Source organism: Peromyscus leucopus, chromosome X (assembly GCF_004664715.2).
Source record: "Peromyscus leucopus breed LL Stock chromosome X, UCI_PerLeu_2.1, whole genome shotgun sequence".
Taxonomy (NCBI): Eukaryota; Metazoa; Chordata; class Mammalia; order Rodentia; family Cricetidae; genus Peromyscus; species Peromyscus leucopus.
In genome coordinates, this window is record NC_051083.1 from 101,078,256 (window position 1) to 101,094,309 (window position 16,054).

The window sequence follows — 16,054 nt, forward strand, 5'->3', positions numbered from 1 at the left end:
TTTCAGTGTGAATGAAAGAATGAGTATTGCTGCACTGAAAAAGGACTTTCCTATCACAGAAGAGAAACTTTCTAGTTTATTTACTAAAGAATACCCCCAAAGCTGTATCATCTCCATTGTCAAATTAATAAAATAGGTCACATTAAAGATTTAGTTTGGTGAAAGAGATTTAGGAAAATGGTGTGTTGTGTCTGATGGTTATCTGCACATCTATGTGTTTCTTAGGTATCAAACTCTGTGTACTTTAGGTAAAATGTGTCTGTATTTGGATCTAGGCTATAGCTGCTGAAATCTAGCTGTCCTGGAGCACTCAGCACTCATATGAGGCATTTGACTGTCCTCATATGCCTCAGCTGAATCTTAACTTCTCATAGTTGGCTTTTGTAAATTCTCAATGTGAGACACACATAGGATAGAGACACAGGTGTGGACTAAGCTGTTTCTTCTTCAAAGACTACACACAGAGAAGTATATTACGTCTTACTGAGAAAGAGGCTACATATAATTTCATTCATGTGTAATATTCTATTTGATATGGAAAAATCAAATGATGCTTGATTATTTCATGTTATCATTAACACCAATAAAATAACAAGCTCTATGCCTCAGGGATGTCCAATAAATCTAAGATGTTTTTGTCCTTAGCTTCTTATTTAAGTAGAACAGTTAACATGCTAACTGATCTGAAACGTCAGCTCTAAGGGGATTGGACATCTATCAATACTATAGGTACATGCACACACATGCACATACCTCTCCGTACGTAAACACATAATTAAGAATAAAGACAGCACCCACATGACATCTCACAACTATCTGTAACTCCTGTTCCAGGGCATCCAATGCCCTCAAACAGACATATCAGCAAGCAAAACACCAATGTACATAAAAATAAATTAAGAAATGTTCTAAAAATAAAAATAAAAGATAAATCTTTCAAGAAGTCTATATATTATCATTTTTTCATTTTTTGAAGCTTAAAATTTGTCAAAAGTAATTTATAGTGTTAAAAGTCAAGATAGTGGTTAACCTTGCAAATGTAATGTAGAGTCTTCTAATATGCTGGTATTACTGATTCTTGAACATATTTTCAGTTGGGCAGTAGTTTGTCCACTTCAATACAAAGTGAGTTTGAACTTTAAGAAAGGATTGTGGTATGCTATAGCCAATGGAAAAATAAAAATCATCACCTTTACAGATTTACCTTCTGAATTTAGAAAGAACTGGTAAAGAATTGGACATCACTAGCTAGTGTTTTGTTACAAACTTTCTCTGGCATGCTAGCCTTCATATTCTGTAGGAGGGCATTGTGTGAATTCTCCATCCATTTATTCATTGATATAGCACTTTCTCTGACAGTAAGCTCTAGGTAACAGAGTCTCTCTCTCTCTCTCCCTCTCTCTCTCTCTCTCTCTCTCTCTCTCTCTCTCTCTCTCTCTCTCTCTCTCCTCTCCTCTCCTCTCCTCTCCTCTCCCCTCCTCTCCTCTCTTCTCTCTCTCTCTCCCCAAGTCTGATTCTGAAAATTTAATCTAAGACCTTTTGCATGCTATACAAGATTTCTAGCCCTGTGACCATCCTTTGTGAATAAATTTTGTTTCTTAGAAAATAAACCTTGTTTCCTGAACAAAATTACAGTTAGAAACTGATCTTTACTTGCTGGTAACTTACTTCTAAATAAACCTTCCTATTTCTGACAATAAGTCTTTTAAAAAGCCAATTATACTCAGGTCTGTGGTTTGTACATGTTAAGGAAGAGCTGACCCTTAGCTGAAAGTTCATCCCTGCATAACCCAGTGAATAGGGGCCATTACCTTCATTTAGGGTTTTTTTTCACAGCCAAAGCAGAGCTTTGTCTTGTACCACTCCTAAGGTAATTATCACATTATTATTGCCCATTGGACTACAGCTTAAAATTTCCTTGCACAGTCCATGTCCATCCACTCTTTCCCCAACTTATTTCTTGTTACTCCAACTATAAACATACTACTGTTAAGAGCTCTCACACTTGCTCATTCATAATCCTGCGAATGAGTTTCTATGATTCTCTGTTTCTTTTGTCCACTCATTTTGTATACATAACATATATTATTTATATCTCTGTGTGTGTGTGTGTATACTCATGCACATGTGCATGTGCTCATACATGTGTGTGTGAGACACTATGCACATATGGAAGTTAGAAGACAGGAGTATGTTCTTTCCTTATTGCCAGGTAGGTCCTGGGGATATAATTGAGGACATCAGGCCTGTTGGCAAGCACCTTCACCCTCTAAGACATGTCACCAGCTCCACTTCTGTCTTCCTTCTAATTTCAAACACACAGTTCACAGATGTGTTTTGTTCATCAGTTGATATGATAGACCCAAAAGGAGACAAAATATTCGTCTTCCATTACACAATGTCTTGGAAGTGAATTCTTTTAATAAAATACTTATATTTATGTATGTGTTTGTGTCTTCTTCTTTGAGTGTGCACCTTGCATGTACAGGTGCCCTAGAAGGTGAAAACAAGGCATTGAATCTTCTGGAGTTGGAGTTACAGGGAGTTGTGAGCTGCCTAATATGGGTTCTGAGAAGCGAACCTGTGTCATCTGAGAACAACAAGTCCTCTTAACTGCTGAGCCATCTCTCTTGTCCTGGAGAGTGAATTCTTCACACCAGTTTTGCTTTCCTTTGCTTTGGTAGTAAAGTCATTAAGTGGCCTACCTGAGTTACATTTTTGTTTGTTTTGAAATAGAATGCCCTGTAACCCAGACAGGGCTTGAACTCATTATGTAGCCAAGGATGACGTTAATCTCCCGCTCCTGGTGCCTCACTCTCTCTGTACTACCACACACAGCTCTTAGTCAGATGACATAAATTTGCTGAGCTGCACTGGGCACTAGTGCTTAGAATACAAGGAGGCTTAAGACAGTCTTCTTGCACTCAAAGGACACAATTTCACACGAATATAGGGTAGCGTAGGAATACAGAAGAGAAGCATCTAAATAGAGTCTGTTGTAATACAGAAGGAATCTCTGTGGAAAGGTCCAGAGAAGATGACACCTAATCATGAGTTTAAAGGATGACTGAGTAGGTAGTTCACCAAATATGGAAGAGGATGGGAATTTCCCAGAAGAAAAAAAATTAACGAAAGTGAAGTCACATAGGTGAGAAATACCGTGTACAGAATAGGACACACAAGCTTAAGAGTTTGTGTCAAAGACTGGCAAGAGATGATAACATGCAAATATCTAGTAGGCGTTAACCAGGTCATGAAATGCCATGCTTGGTAATGGGACAAATGTTCTTTCCCAATAGACCACAAAGTGTATATGCACTAAAATACATTTTACCATAAATTTTGTGCCTTAGTTGCTCTAATCTCAATACTGACTGAAAGCTCTCTACTGTGTAGTGTTGCCTGTTCTATATACATTGTGTTCCCGACAATTTTCCCATCACCAGGATTTTTTTCTTCTTCTACTTCCTTAGTTACCAGCTGTTTACACTGGCCTGTGGTGGGTTACTTCCCTTCCTAGGAGATTTTGCTCGTTCAGTGAACTCTGATTTGCTTTTTGTCTCTTTTATAAAGCCCCCACACCACCTTTTCTTCTATGGCTAAGGTAGGCTAATAACTCCTTTATCTTAGCCTGTAGGTCACACCAGTAGTCTAGAATACTATTAAGGGGACATTTGAGTGATCTTTTTCTATTTCTCCACATATACTTAGGTGTATGTGTGATGTAAGCACGTGTGTATTTAAGATCCCAAACCAGCCTGTGTGATAGTCACCACCAAGGTCAAGGCATTGATACATTCTGCTCACAATCTCTCTACAGCCCCCTCTACTTTGCTCTATCCACCTGGACTCCTGAGGGCATATTTCTATCATAAATGGAACATTCTTGTCAGCCAGTGTGGAACAAAGGCACTATACATAGATGAACGTTTGGTTCTCTGCTGATTCCTAGGTTTGCCTGAATTTATACAATTTGGTAGAACTGCCACCATCTCTGGCATGGACAGCTTGAGTGTAGATTCTTTGAATTTCTTTTTTTTCCTTTTATTTTATTTTACAATACCATTCAGTTCTACATAACAGCCACAGATTCCCTTGTTCTCCTCCTTCCTGACCCCCTCCCCTTCCCCCAGCCACCCCCCATTCCACCTCCTCCAGGGCAAAGCCTCCCCCCCAGGACTGAGATCGACCTGATAGACTCAGTCCAGGCAGGTCCAGTCCCCTCCTCCCAGAGTGAGCCAAGCATCCTTGCATAATTTTTGAAACCAAGGTTGGATAAAGCACAGGGACAAATAGCCAAACGAATGGAAACACATGAACTATGAACCAAAGGCTGAGGGGCCCCCAACTGGATCAGGCCCTCTGAATAGGTGAGACAGTTGATTGGCTTGATCTGTTTGGGAGGCATCCAGGCAGTGGTACCAGGTCCTGGGCTCATTGCATGATTCTTTGAATTTCTGATGAAGAGATGCTGCACTGGTGATCAGAATTACAGTAAGGCTTTCCTCTGTGGTAAGCTGGGCTGTTTCCTTGCAGTTTACTTTCTAGGCCTCACCTTTCTCGGCCGAGTGAAGTCCTTTGTTAGGGTTCGAATTTCCCGTAAACCTGCTCAATAATTTGTTTGTGTTTGGCTTCTTTGAAATACTGCACAAAGCAATCCTTGTAAAAGGCAAAACTGTCCCGAAGGCTGAGAAAGGAGCTCGAGACATTGATTCAAAGTCGCTCTTTTCAGGTAGAGGCAGCTGGGTAATCTTATCTTAACTGGCTACATTTCAAGGTGCCCAATTCAGGGGCTTTCCCCTCTGGGAGCAGCATTTGCCCCATGTGATGAAGAGCTTTCTAGTGAGGGGCAAAACATGGGGAAATCAGAGGCCCAGAGCTGTGTGGTCTGTTCACAAAAATCATAGCAAACAAATTGAACCCCATGGGTTGGGTCTCTCCCAGCTCCAGCACCAGGGGAGGTCAGCACTTGGCCCCAGGACAGAAACCTGACTGAGAAGCAAGGTTAGGAGGAAGCCAGGTATCCAGGAAAGGAGGCAAGATTGCTAAGCCACCTGCACAGCTCAGAGCCAAAAGTTGTCGGTCTTCTTTGGCGCAGCTCACTCACTCACCAGCCCAGCCCTTTAGGGAAATTGTTACATGCAGGATTACCTGGGGGAAAAACCAGAGGCTCACTTTGGTCCCTTCCGGTAATTGAAAGGACTGGGCGACAGGGAAGGGGAGGAGAGATCTTCCCTCCATAAATGGTCCCACCCCTGGGCAAGGTGGCTCACTTTGGCAGGTAGCAACCGGGGAGTGTGCACCTGCCACCAGCAGAGCTCAGCCAGACTGTGAGAAGAGGCAAGGCGGAGCACGTCAAGGGAGTGAGTGAACCATGGACAGATTGAAGTGCCCGAGCTTCTTCAAGTGCAGAGAGAAGGAGGTATGGGTCTGTAAGCTTCTGGAAGTGTAGAGGGACAGAGTGGGAAAACGGGGCTGGGGAGAGTCTCAATTTTTTGCTTTCTGTAGCTGTTCCTTATTTTGCATATTCTTTCTCCTCAACTCTTTTCAAGTATGCCTGCTATGTTCCCACCAAGTCGACGTGAAAAACAACTTTTGTGCTGGTAGTTAGGATACTTAGGAGCACCTCACCCTGTACCTTGGGAACCATACAGAATGCTGTTCTTTTTCTTTCTCTACACTGTGCTCATATGATGCAGGGAAATGCAAAAGTGGACTGTCCTTATCTGACCCTAGGAGCATTCCATACTCAAGCAGCTAACAGGTTGGAAGAGAATCCCTCCCCAAGTAGAGGGAGGGAGGGAGGGAGGGAGAGAGGAAGAGAGAGAGAGAGAGGGAGAGAGAGAGAGAGAGGAGAGAGAGAGGAGAGAGAGAGAGAGAGAGAGAGAGAGAGAGAGAGAGAGAGAGAGAGAGAGAGAGAGAGAGAGAGAGAGTTGCTCCACCTGGTGGGACAGGAAAATTTGTCTCTTCAAACTATTCCGTGATTTTAAGAAAACACTGATTATGTATGTGCTCTACTACACGGAGAGAAGCTATCAGCACATAAAAAGTGTATGGAGTGATTTTATCTAATTACAAGCTAGGTTTCATACACCTCAGTGACTTGCTATAATCTCAGGAATGTTGACTCTTCCTAATTTATACTCAAAACTTTTGTATTTGACACTTGACTTGTCAAATACATTTGCCCTTCATGTTGGAGTGACATTAAACTTTGCATGATGTTAGCTGAAAGGGCAGTAAAATATATACTTACAGATTTCTTTCTTTAATTTTAAGAAGCAAATGCTAAGTAAAAGTAGAAATCTTCTTAGTTTTGTCTATGGCTATACCACTCTGAATGTTCCCAATCTGACCTTAGAGGCTAAGCAGGGTTGGGCCTGGTTAGTACTTGGATGGGAGAAATCTCCTTGATTTTGAGAAGAATTCCCCATGCGTTTTTCACCCTCCCTATAAGTCTGTGGACTTGGGGAATTATTCTTCCATGGAATTTGTAACAGAAAGGGACGATACTAATAATTTTTCCTCCTTTAGAAAGTGACAGCTTCATCGGAGAACTTCCATGTTGGTGAAAATGACGAAAATACGGAACGTGGTAACTGGTCCAAAAAATCAGATTATCTCCTGTCTATGGTTGGATATGCAGTGGGATTGGGAAATGTGTGGAGATTCCCATACCTGACCTACACCAATGGTGGAGGTAGGCTTTTCCTTCCCTTCTGTTTCCTCCAGTGGGATGTTGTATAACTTCTTTATATACATACATATATGTGTATGTATGTATAGAAAATATTTATGTAATACAACACACACATATATACATATATAATTGCGGTATATGATACTTTGAGTTAGTAAAGAGGATGAGAAAGAAGCAAAACATTTATTGATGGACTATGAGCTACTAGTTCAAGTTTGGAAAATGCTTCAGAAATCTCTGACATAAACTTGATAAAAGTGTTATATGCAGTACTTCTGAGTTGATTTGAGATACCATATAGTCTTCAACTAGGACTTTCGAAAATATATTCAGAATCAAGTTGAGCTTTGCTCGAGTTAGAAGTATGAAAAAGGAGGAAAATCTAGATTTTTAAAAACTCAAGGAACCTGTTTGTTTAGTTAGAATAAGACATTTTATAACTTAAGTGTGAACAAATATGGTTATTGATTAATATTTTAAGTTGCACTATTCAGTTACATATATTTCAAATGCCATTGGCCATGTAGAATATAAATAAAACACAACAGAATTTAGTTCAAGGCTATGTGGTTTTATTGTTGCAAAATGATACTCTTTATACCTTGTAGATCATTAAGGTAGGCTCAGTCAGAACACAAAATAAATAAGGCGACACACAAAGGGAAAGAAAATGAATTGCACAATATTCTAGTAATGTGGAAACAACTTTTCACTTACACCATTTTAACTTACTTGTGCTTACAGGTTCTGTTAGAAGGATAGAGGTGACATGTGCCTGTATTTCATAACTGGACACCATTGAAATTTTGCCAGTATAATTATTTTTCTCTTGGCACAATGGGATTGTGTGTGGTGATGTTTCAACCACATTTCTCATTAATTGAGTGTATTAAAACATTCACACTGGCCCTCAAAGACTCAAGAAAGGAGCTCTGTTTATTAAACACCTTAAGTGTGGGTAGGTTAAATTCCCTCATCTAAGACTTAAGTCATCCGGTAGTGGTTTTGATCTAAGTATTAGCAGGAAAATGAGTCAATAATCATGATATTTTTGGTGTCTATGTCCTAAGGCTCCTTTGAGCTCCTTACAATTGTGTTTACAATAAGTAACTTGACATCATACATTCATTCAATAATCACCACAACTTTCTAGGAAATGAATTAAACTAATTTTAATAGAGAATTTTTAAGTACAATGAAAATGAAATATTTTATTTTTTTCCTATGCTATTGCCTCTTTCTCTCCTGTTTCCTCCTAAAGTTAGTATGACACATTGGTTCTCAAATTTTAATGATCATGCCATTTAAGCAATAGATAATGTACATCCTCTAAATGCTTTTTAAATTCATGAGTAGCAAGGGAAATAATTGAGGATAGTTGTGACAGAATAAATAAAGCGTACATAATCGGAAAGCCCATCTTCATTCATTGAGCTCCATCTTGCTTTTACTAACGGTTGCCAAGACTTCTAGATTGTTTGGCTGGGACATTTAACATTATGTCTCTGTTTCAGCTTGTAGTCTGGTAAATATATTAACGAGCAGTATCACAAACCAAATATGGGCAAAAAAGTAAAAGAAAAGAATTAAAAGAAGGGGAGGAGCTGGATATTCTTATGTGGGAGATTAGTTCCTGTGATAATGGAAGTTAACTGAGTAAGTCTCAAAAGGTCAGTCTTCTAACAAACACATTTCTTATTAACATTGACTAAAGAGCCTTGTGACTATTAAAAGAATTGTGAACTTAATTGCAATAATTTACATTCTGAACACTACTTACCATTTATATCTTAAGTTTTAAAAGTAATCCATGTATTGTTGAGGAGGGAGGAGGAAGGGAGGGAGGGAAGAAGTAAGGAAAGAAGGAAGGAAGGAAGAAGGAAGGAAGAAAGGAAGGAATGAAGGAAAAAAGGAAGGAAGGAAGGGACAGAGGAAGAGGAACTAACACTAAAAAACGTGTCATCTGCTTGTAGTGTTGGCACTGATTGATCAGTAAATTAGTCGATTTGATTAGCAATTGCTAGAGGTCCAGTATTTGAACTCATAACAGAAAGTGATAAGCTGGTATTGTGTCCTACTTTTCTAAGAAGGAAAAGTTCACAGGTTAGTAAATTGCCCAAGATAAAATAACTAATAGATGATAGAGCCAGCATTTTAAGGCAGATCTATTTGGTTTTATATTCTCTGATCGCTCAGCTTCACTGGCAGACTTTTTATAAGCTACTGTCTTTAGTAATTGTAGAAACTTCACTAGGTAACATTTCCCATTCCTGTTTGATTAATGGGAAACCCACAGTTAATGCAATTAAGTACTTTCTCACAAAAAGTAATAAATCTTGGACCTCAAGTCAAATCCCTTCAATTCCACTGTATTAAGGCACTTTAAACTATGCTCCTTGTCAAAGTGCCCCCAAGACTTTCAAATGTAATAGTATATTTATCTCTTTGCTTTTTAGGTGCTTTCTTGATACCCTATGCAATTATGCTAGCATTGGCTGGCTTACCTTTGTTCTTCCTGGAGTGTTCACTGGGACAGTTTGCTAGCTTAGGTCCAGTTTCAGTTTGGAGGATTCTGCCATTGTTTCAAGGTTGGTATTTAAGATTTCTCATCATTATGACTGTTTTTCACTTTGTGGAAGAAAAGAAAACTTAAAGTCCTGGCACATTTGACCTCATAGAAGTAGAGCAGAAGATGTTCACAGAGGCAGAAGTGAACAGGAAGTGAACAGGAAAGAAGAAGCCATATTGGTCAAAAAAGATATGGTTATAGTTAAGAGAAATAAATGTGCTGGGTATGGTGGTGTAGCCCTTTAAACCCAGCACTCAGGAGGCAGAGGCAGGCAGATCTTGGAGTTCAAGGCCAGCTTTGTCTACAGAGTGAGTTCCAAGATAGCCAGGGCTACACAGGGAAACCCTGTCTCAGAAAAAAAAGAAACAAATTTAAGAAAGCTACAATCTATAGATCTATAAATTGGAAAATTGAACAAATAAGAATTACAACATGGTTTCTATAGTTGATGACAGACAATATACTATATTCATATATTTTAACCTCATAAAAACAGACAGTGGTCATTAAGTATTCTTACCAACAAAATGATAGTCACCTGGGGTAATATGCGTGCTAATGAGAACATTAATTCATTCCACAATAGGTATACAATTCAAGCATCACACAGTACATGAAAAATACAGTTTTCTCTTTCAACTAAAATATAAAAAATGACATGCTAGGGCAAAGATGGCATTGCTTCTTTTGTATATATTTTGTGCATACACATATACATATTCGTGTGCATGCAAATGTGTGTGCATGCATGTAGCACATGAAAGTCAAGGCCATGTATCTTCCTTAATTACTTTGAAATGGTCTCTCATTGACCCTGGAGCCCATTGTTTAGCTAGACCGAACGGACAGCAAGCACTGGAGAGACCCTGTCTCTACTTCTTCAGTGCTGGGATTTTATAGCAGGCTTTTCTTTTTAAACACAAGTGCTAATTTCAGGTACTTATTCCTCCATAGATATGACAATTACTTTACCCACAGAGACATCTTCTCAGCCTTCAAATGTTAACTTTTTTTCTTACCTGGATGCACATATAGGAAAGGTTAGGAAAGGACACTAAAAAGATGATTGACAATTTTCACTTTTTTATTTATTTTGTCACTAATCCTGTTGTGCATTAGCTTCAAGGCAACTGCTTTTAAAATGTACTATTTCCAACTTAATTTATGTGTATGTGCACATGAGTGTATGCCACATGTATGTGAATGCCTGTAGAGGCCAGAAAAGGGCATTGGATTCCCTGGAAGTTGGACTTACAGGAAGTTGTGAGCCACCCAATATGGGGGCTGAACTCTTGTCCTCTGGTCCTTTGGATGAGCAGCACATATTCTTAACCACAAAGTCAGTCCCAAAGCTCTGTCTTTTAAGATATTTCCTGTGCAGATTTGTTTTGCTATCTTTGCATATCTTTTATAAAGCCTCACTGAGGAAAGCTGGAGGGTGGGCTACTATTTCCTCTTGGATACTTCTGATAGGATAATAGTCTAGATGAAAAATGCCTTGATTATTGTTAAACATTGAACTTCCTTTATCTCTGAAGACTAAATATCATTTTAGTATTCACTAGTCACTGCAAACTATTTATAAAAGTCTCAACACAGTACTGGGAATATATAATAATGAGGTGAATAAAATGCTTTGCTGGAAGATTGGAGAGCTACTTCGAATGTTAGTCTTAAGAATAATCAGTATGCTAAGCTCCATTGTGAACCTACTGAGTTACAGAATTTTTGGAAGTTTAAATGCAGATTGTTTCTGAATTTGTGCGTTTTCTCCATACTTTCTTGTAGAAATAGTGAATTGTAGCTAAAGTTTTTCTGGTTCTGTTTAGCTCCTGTAGCCCTGTGGCCAGCCTCTTGGACCCAAGTAAAGACACAGAGACTTATATTTCTTATGAACTGTCAGGCCATGGCAGGCTTCTTGCTATCTGTTCTTGTATTTTAAATCAACCCATTTCTATTAACCTATAAGTTGCCACGTGGCTTGTGGCTTACTGGTACTTTTACATCTCGCTTCTTCTGTGTCTGGCTGGTGACTCCTGACTCAGCCTTTCTGTTCCCAGAATTCTCTTCTCTGCTAGTCCCATCTATACTTCCTGCCTGACTACTGGCCAATCAGCATTTTATTTATTAGTCAGTCAGAGCAACACATTCACAGCATACAGAACATATCCACAACAGTGGATTGTGTCCTTTAAGGATGTTACATTAGAATCTTCCTTTACTATTTGACCATTGTTTTACAGATAAAAATGTGAACTTTGGTGGATGAGTCCATAGGGTATTAGCATTGGAACTCTTAATACCTGCATTTCCTGCTATGACAGGGATTTGAAGACTTAATAAGGAAGAATAATTGACACAAGACTGTTGTGAATTTTATGGCTAAATCTAAGTCTTCCTCCCTTAACTGTAGTAACCTTTTCTCACCAAATGAAAAAATTTTCCAAAAGCCAGTCATCAGAATTGTTTCACGTTTGAAAAGAGGGAGCTGGAGAGATTACTCAGCAGTTAATAGTACTCACTGCTCTTCCAGAGACTCCAAGCTTGGTTTCCAGCATCAACATTGGGCATTTCAGAATCTCCCGTAACTCCAGCTCCAGGGCATCTAATGCCTCCAGCCTCTGCAGGCACCTGCACTTGTGTGCTCATACTCAGAGGTGTGAACATGCATAAATACAGTTAAAATAATAACAATAGATTCTTTTAAATTTTGGAAGAAATGTATTGAGAGGGAAACAGCCCTCCATCTCAGACATACTTTTTCTGAATTAAAGCATAGAGTTATGTGAAAGAGTCTTTTCATTTATTATGGCTCTTGTGGAAACAACTCAGCTCTTTTCATAGATCAGCAAAACAAATTTCACTTTCTAACGGTTTTGTTTTCCAGGTGTGGGAATCACGATGGTCCTGATATCCATTTTTGTGACAATCTATTATAATGTCATAATTGCGTACAGTCTGTACTACTTGTTTGCTTCTTTTCAAAGTGTACTACCATGGGCCAATTGTTCTTCCTGGGCAGACAATAACTGCAGCAGATCACCAATAGGTAAATTCCATTGGCTTAACTTTTAAAATATTACTAACTATGTAATTCTGTTATATTCTCTAACTAAGTTCAAATGATTAAATAATTTTCTAACCAATTTAAGTATACTTTTATGAATGGCAAAACCACAACCAGAAATAATTCTTGGAAGCCTGTGTTCTAAGCAGGAGATAGTAAGAAATAAGAGAGTGTTTTTTTTAAGTGCTATCATTTACAGCATTAAATAGTGACTATAAAGACTGAGTGCTGCTAATATCAATAAGAGATACTTAGCACTAATAATGGAGGATTTATAATTGGGATTATCCATACCCATCAGATAGAGCTTTAATGCTTTGGAAATATTTAAAGGGGCTAGCATATCTATACAGGATAGCTAAGTCTCCCTACTGAAAGTTCTGTTAAGTTTTAAATCTCAACTGCAATACCTCTTATTCTATAGCAGTTATTACTGTAAATGTGACCGCAGTTTAAATGGATAGTTAGTATTATGTGCTTTACCAATTGGTGGTAGAGAAGATTTGATGCATTGAATGTAACATGCACTATTCTATTTTGTAATTTATTTATTCTACATTTACTAAATAACAACTTAAATGGAAAGTTAAATATTTTCCATTAAAATCCCCTTTTTTCTCCACAGAATTATCTACTATCTATCTATCTATCTATCTATCTATCTATCTATCTATCTATCTATCTATCTATCTGTGTATCTATTTATCTATATGTCTATCACTTTTTAGTAACGGGCTGTAATGTGAGTACAGGAGCAGGAGAGATGTTTATGAACATAAGCTGGGTAAATATCAACAACTTGACCTGCTTGAATGGTAGCGAAGTTTTTCGGCCAGGACAACTTCCCAGTGAACAGTATTGGGAGTAAGTATTGACTGACTTTTTAAACAGGTGTTACTGAAAGGCTTTATGAACCACAATGAAATATTTGTCAGCTTTTTTAATATCTATTTTATTTTGTAATTTTAATATGAGTATATGTTGTAAGTTGAGCATATTTCTCTTTATCTATATACCTTTCCTCTTTTTAACTCCCATAAGTAGAAGAAAGGAGAACCATGACAGATAAATACTTCACTTGGTTCAAATGTTTACCTATCATAGGTGAATTGAAGTACCTGAAAAGTTAGCTTATTGTTGACAACATATCTTTTACAAGTTAGTTGTTCAGTGCATATAGCTCTTAAGTAGTGATTTATTTATAATTACTAGTTAAAAGTTAAAGTTAGAGAATTATAGAGCTTGCGAGACTGCTCAGCACATGAAAATGCCTGTTGCCAAGCCTGATGATCTGAGTTTGATTCTTGGAGCCCACATGGCTGAAGAAAAAAACTGACTCCTGAAAATGTCCTCTGACTACCACCCACGTGCAGTGGAATGTGCATACACACAAAAAATTGATATAATAAGAAAATTCTAATAATAAGCAATTAGGGTCTGGAGAGATGACACAGAGGTTAAGAGCATTCACTATTCTTACAGAGGACCAGATTTTGGTTCTCAGTACCTACATGGTGGCTCATAACTGTCTGTAACGTCAATTCCAGGGCATCCAATGCTCTCTTTTAGCCTCCATGGGCACCAAGCACGCATATGCTCATATACATGTATACAGGCAAAACATACATACACATAACATAAAATGAATGTGTTGTGAAAATATCAACCACCACCCCCATACTCAAGGTTCAGGGAACATTTCAGAAGAGGGGTCAAAGGACTATAAAAAGCAGGATTGGGTAGTTTGCTATGAGATTATGTCTCCTATAAAGTCAGAAACTGCACATATAAAGCCTCAATGACATGATTGCCAAAACATGAGCTGAACAAGGATGACACCAATGGACATGCCCAAGTGGATGGGGGAAAAGCCCACATGACCTCAACCCTATACAAAGAATGGTAGGAAACTGAGTAAATTTAGGAAAACAAATATATATGGAAGAATAGTATTCTAATGAGGTGTATGTGTGTGTATTATATTTTTCTTTATCCATTCATCATTTGATGGACACTTAAGTTGTTTATTATGAATAGTACTGTGATAAACTTGGCAGTGTAGTTGTCTCTTGGACATCCTGATATCATTTCTATTGAATATACACTAAAGAGTGAGACTGCTAGATGATGTGGTGGATATATATATATATATATATATATATATATATATATATATATATATGGGAGATCAATAATTTTTTTCTCTAGCATGGTGCTTTAATATTTTCAGTCTTTAAATTTTTCCAAATGTCATGCTAAAACTTGGGGTTCTGATTTTTTAAGTTTATTTTGTACTCTGTGTGTGTGTGTGTGTGTGTGTGTGTGTGTGTGTGTGTGTGTGCCTGCAAAGGCCAGAGGAATCAGACCTTCCTTAGTGCCAGACTTACAAGTGGTTGTGAGTGCTGGGAACCCAATTCAGGTCCGCTGGAAGAGTAGATAGTATTCTGAACTTTGAATTATTTCTCTAGCTTCAAAACTGGGATTATAGCTTCACACATGTTACTCTGGGAAATCATGGAATTTTACAGAAATTCTTTGAAGATATGAAGCGTCAGGGCATTTCAGTTTGATTTTGTGTACCACTTTTTAGTAAGTAAATACATAATGTAATGTTAAATGTCTTATGAATTTATTTTGAGAAAATCCCATATTGAGTCACATGAAGCTACCAGATAAAAGTTTAATTTCTTTACATAAAGGAGATTAAAATGTTGGGAAAAATTACAAATAATGCTTTATTCAAGGTGCTTGAAATTTGGACTGCCTTTGGGTAACCTTAAAGTTCAAAGCCTGACTTTTGAGGGAATATTTGTCCCTTCACACAACATTATCTATCAATAAGAGTCTTACAAGACTAAGCTACAATACTGATTTCCCTTTGGATGAAACACATTACAAAGCCCATTGATTTTTTTTTTTAACAAAGACAATTGATTGTGTGCTTATAAAAGGTCTTATGTATTTCAGTAAAGTGACACTTCAGCGGTCAAGTGGAATGGATGAAACTGGAGTAATTGTGTGGTATTTAGCACTTTGTCTTCTTCTAGCTTGGCTCATAGTTGGAGCAGCACTGTTTAAAGGAATCAAGTCATCAGGCAAGGTAGGTTGGAAGTCATATTAGTGAGGCAGTTGCTCTCCAACTTCATTGTAGCTTCATCAAATATCAAATTATTAATAGAGTTTTGTATAATAGGAACATTCAAACTCTTTAAAGCCTTTCTACATAAAACATTCTTGTTTTACACATATACATAGGGTAAGTGCTATTGTTAAAAGCAAAGCAAAAATGAATTCAACCCTTGTGCAATTGCTTAAAACTCAGACTCTACTAGCTGATAACAGCATTCAGGGCTTGAGAGTGTGTTTTAAAATGTTCTGTCCCAACCTCCTTGGTCTCAACAATTCTCGCTCATACAAACCCTCCCCTTTCTCGCCAGTCGGACTCCCAGAGTTCCACCTGGGGCCTGGCATCCGGTTCCCTCAGTCATTGGATGAAAAAAGCACAGGGACAAATAGCCAAACGAATGGAAACACATGAACTATGAACCAATAGCTGAGCAGCCCCCAAATGGATCAGGCCCTCTGGATAAGTGAGACAGTTGATTAGCTTGATCAATTTGGGAGGCATCCAGGCAGTGGGACCAGGACCTGTCCTCAATGAATGTGCTGCCTATTTGGAACCTGGAGCTTATACAGGGACACTTAGCTCAGCCTGAGA

The 16,054-nt window shown here is 38.2% G+C and overlaps 1 protein-coding gene across 1 annotated transcript in view; it reads left to right on the forward strand.

The window, feature by feature from the left end:
• Positions 1 to 5,130: 5,130 nt before the first annotated feature.
• The window catches only part of Slc6a14 (solute carrier family 6 member 14), a 32,034-nt gene continuing 21,110 nt past the window's right edge, over positions 5,131 to 16,054 (forward strand). The window contains exons 1-6 of the mRNA XM_028855996.2: positions 5,131 to 5,422; positions 6,535 to 6,700; positions 9,157 to 9,288; positions 12,157 to 12,318; positions 13,065 to 13,200; positions 15,304 to 15,436. Coding sequence (XP_028711829.1) covers positions 5,375 to 5,422; positions 6,535 to 6,700; positions 9,157 to 9,288; positions 12,157 to 12,318; positions 13,065 to 13,200; positions 15,304 to 15,436 — 777 coding nt within the window. The 5' untranslated portion in view covers positions 5,131 to 5,374. The remainder of the gene's footprint in view (positions 5,423 to 6,534; positions 6,701 to 9,156; positions 9,289 to 12,156; positions 12,319 to 13,064; positions 13,201 to 15,303; positions 15,437 to 16,054) is intronic.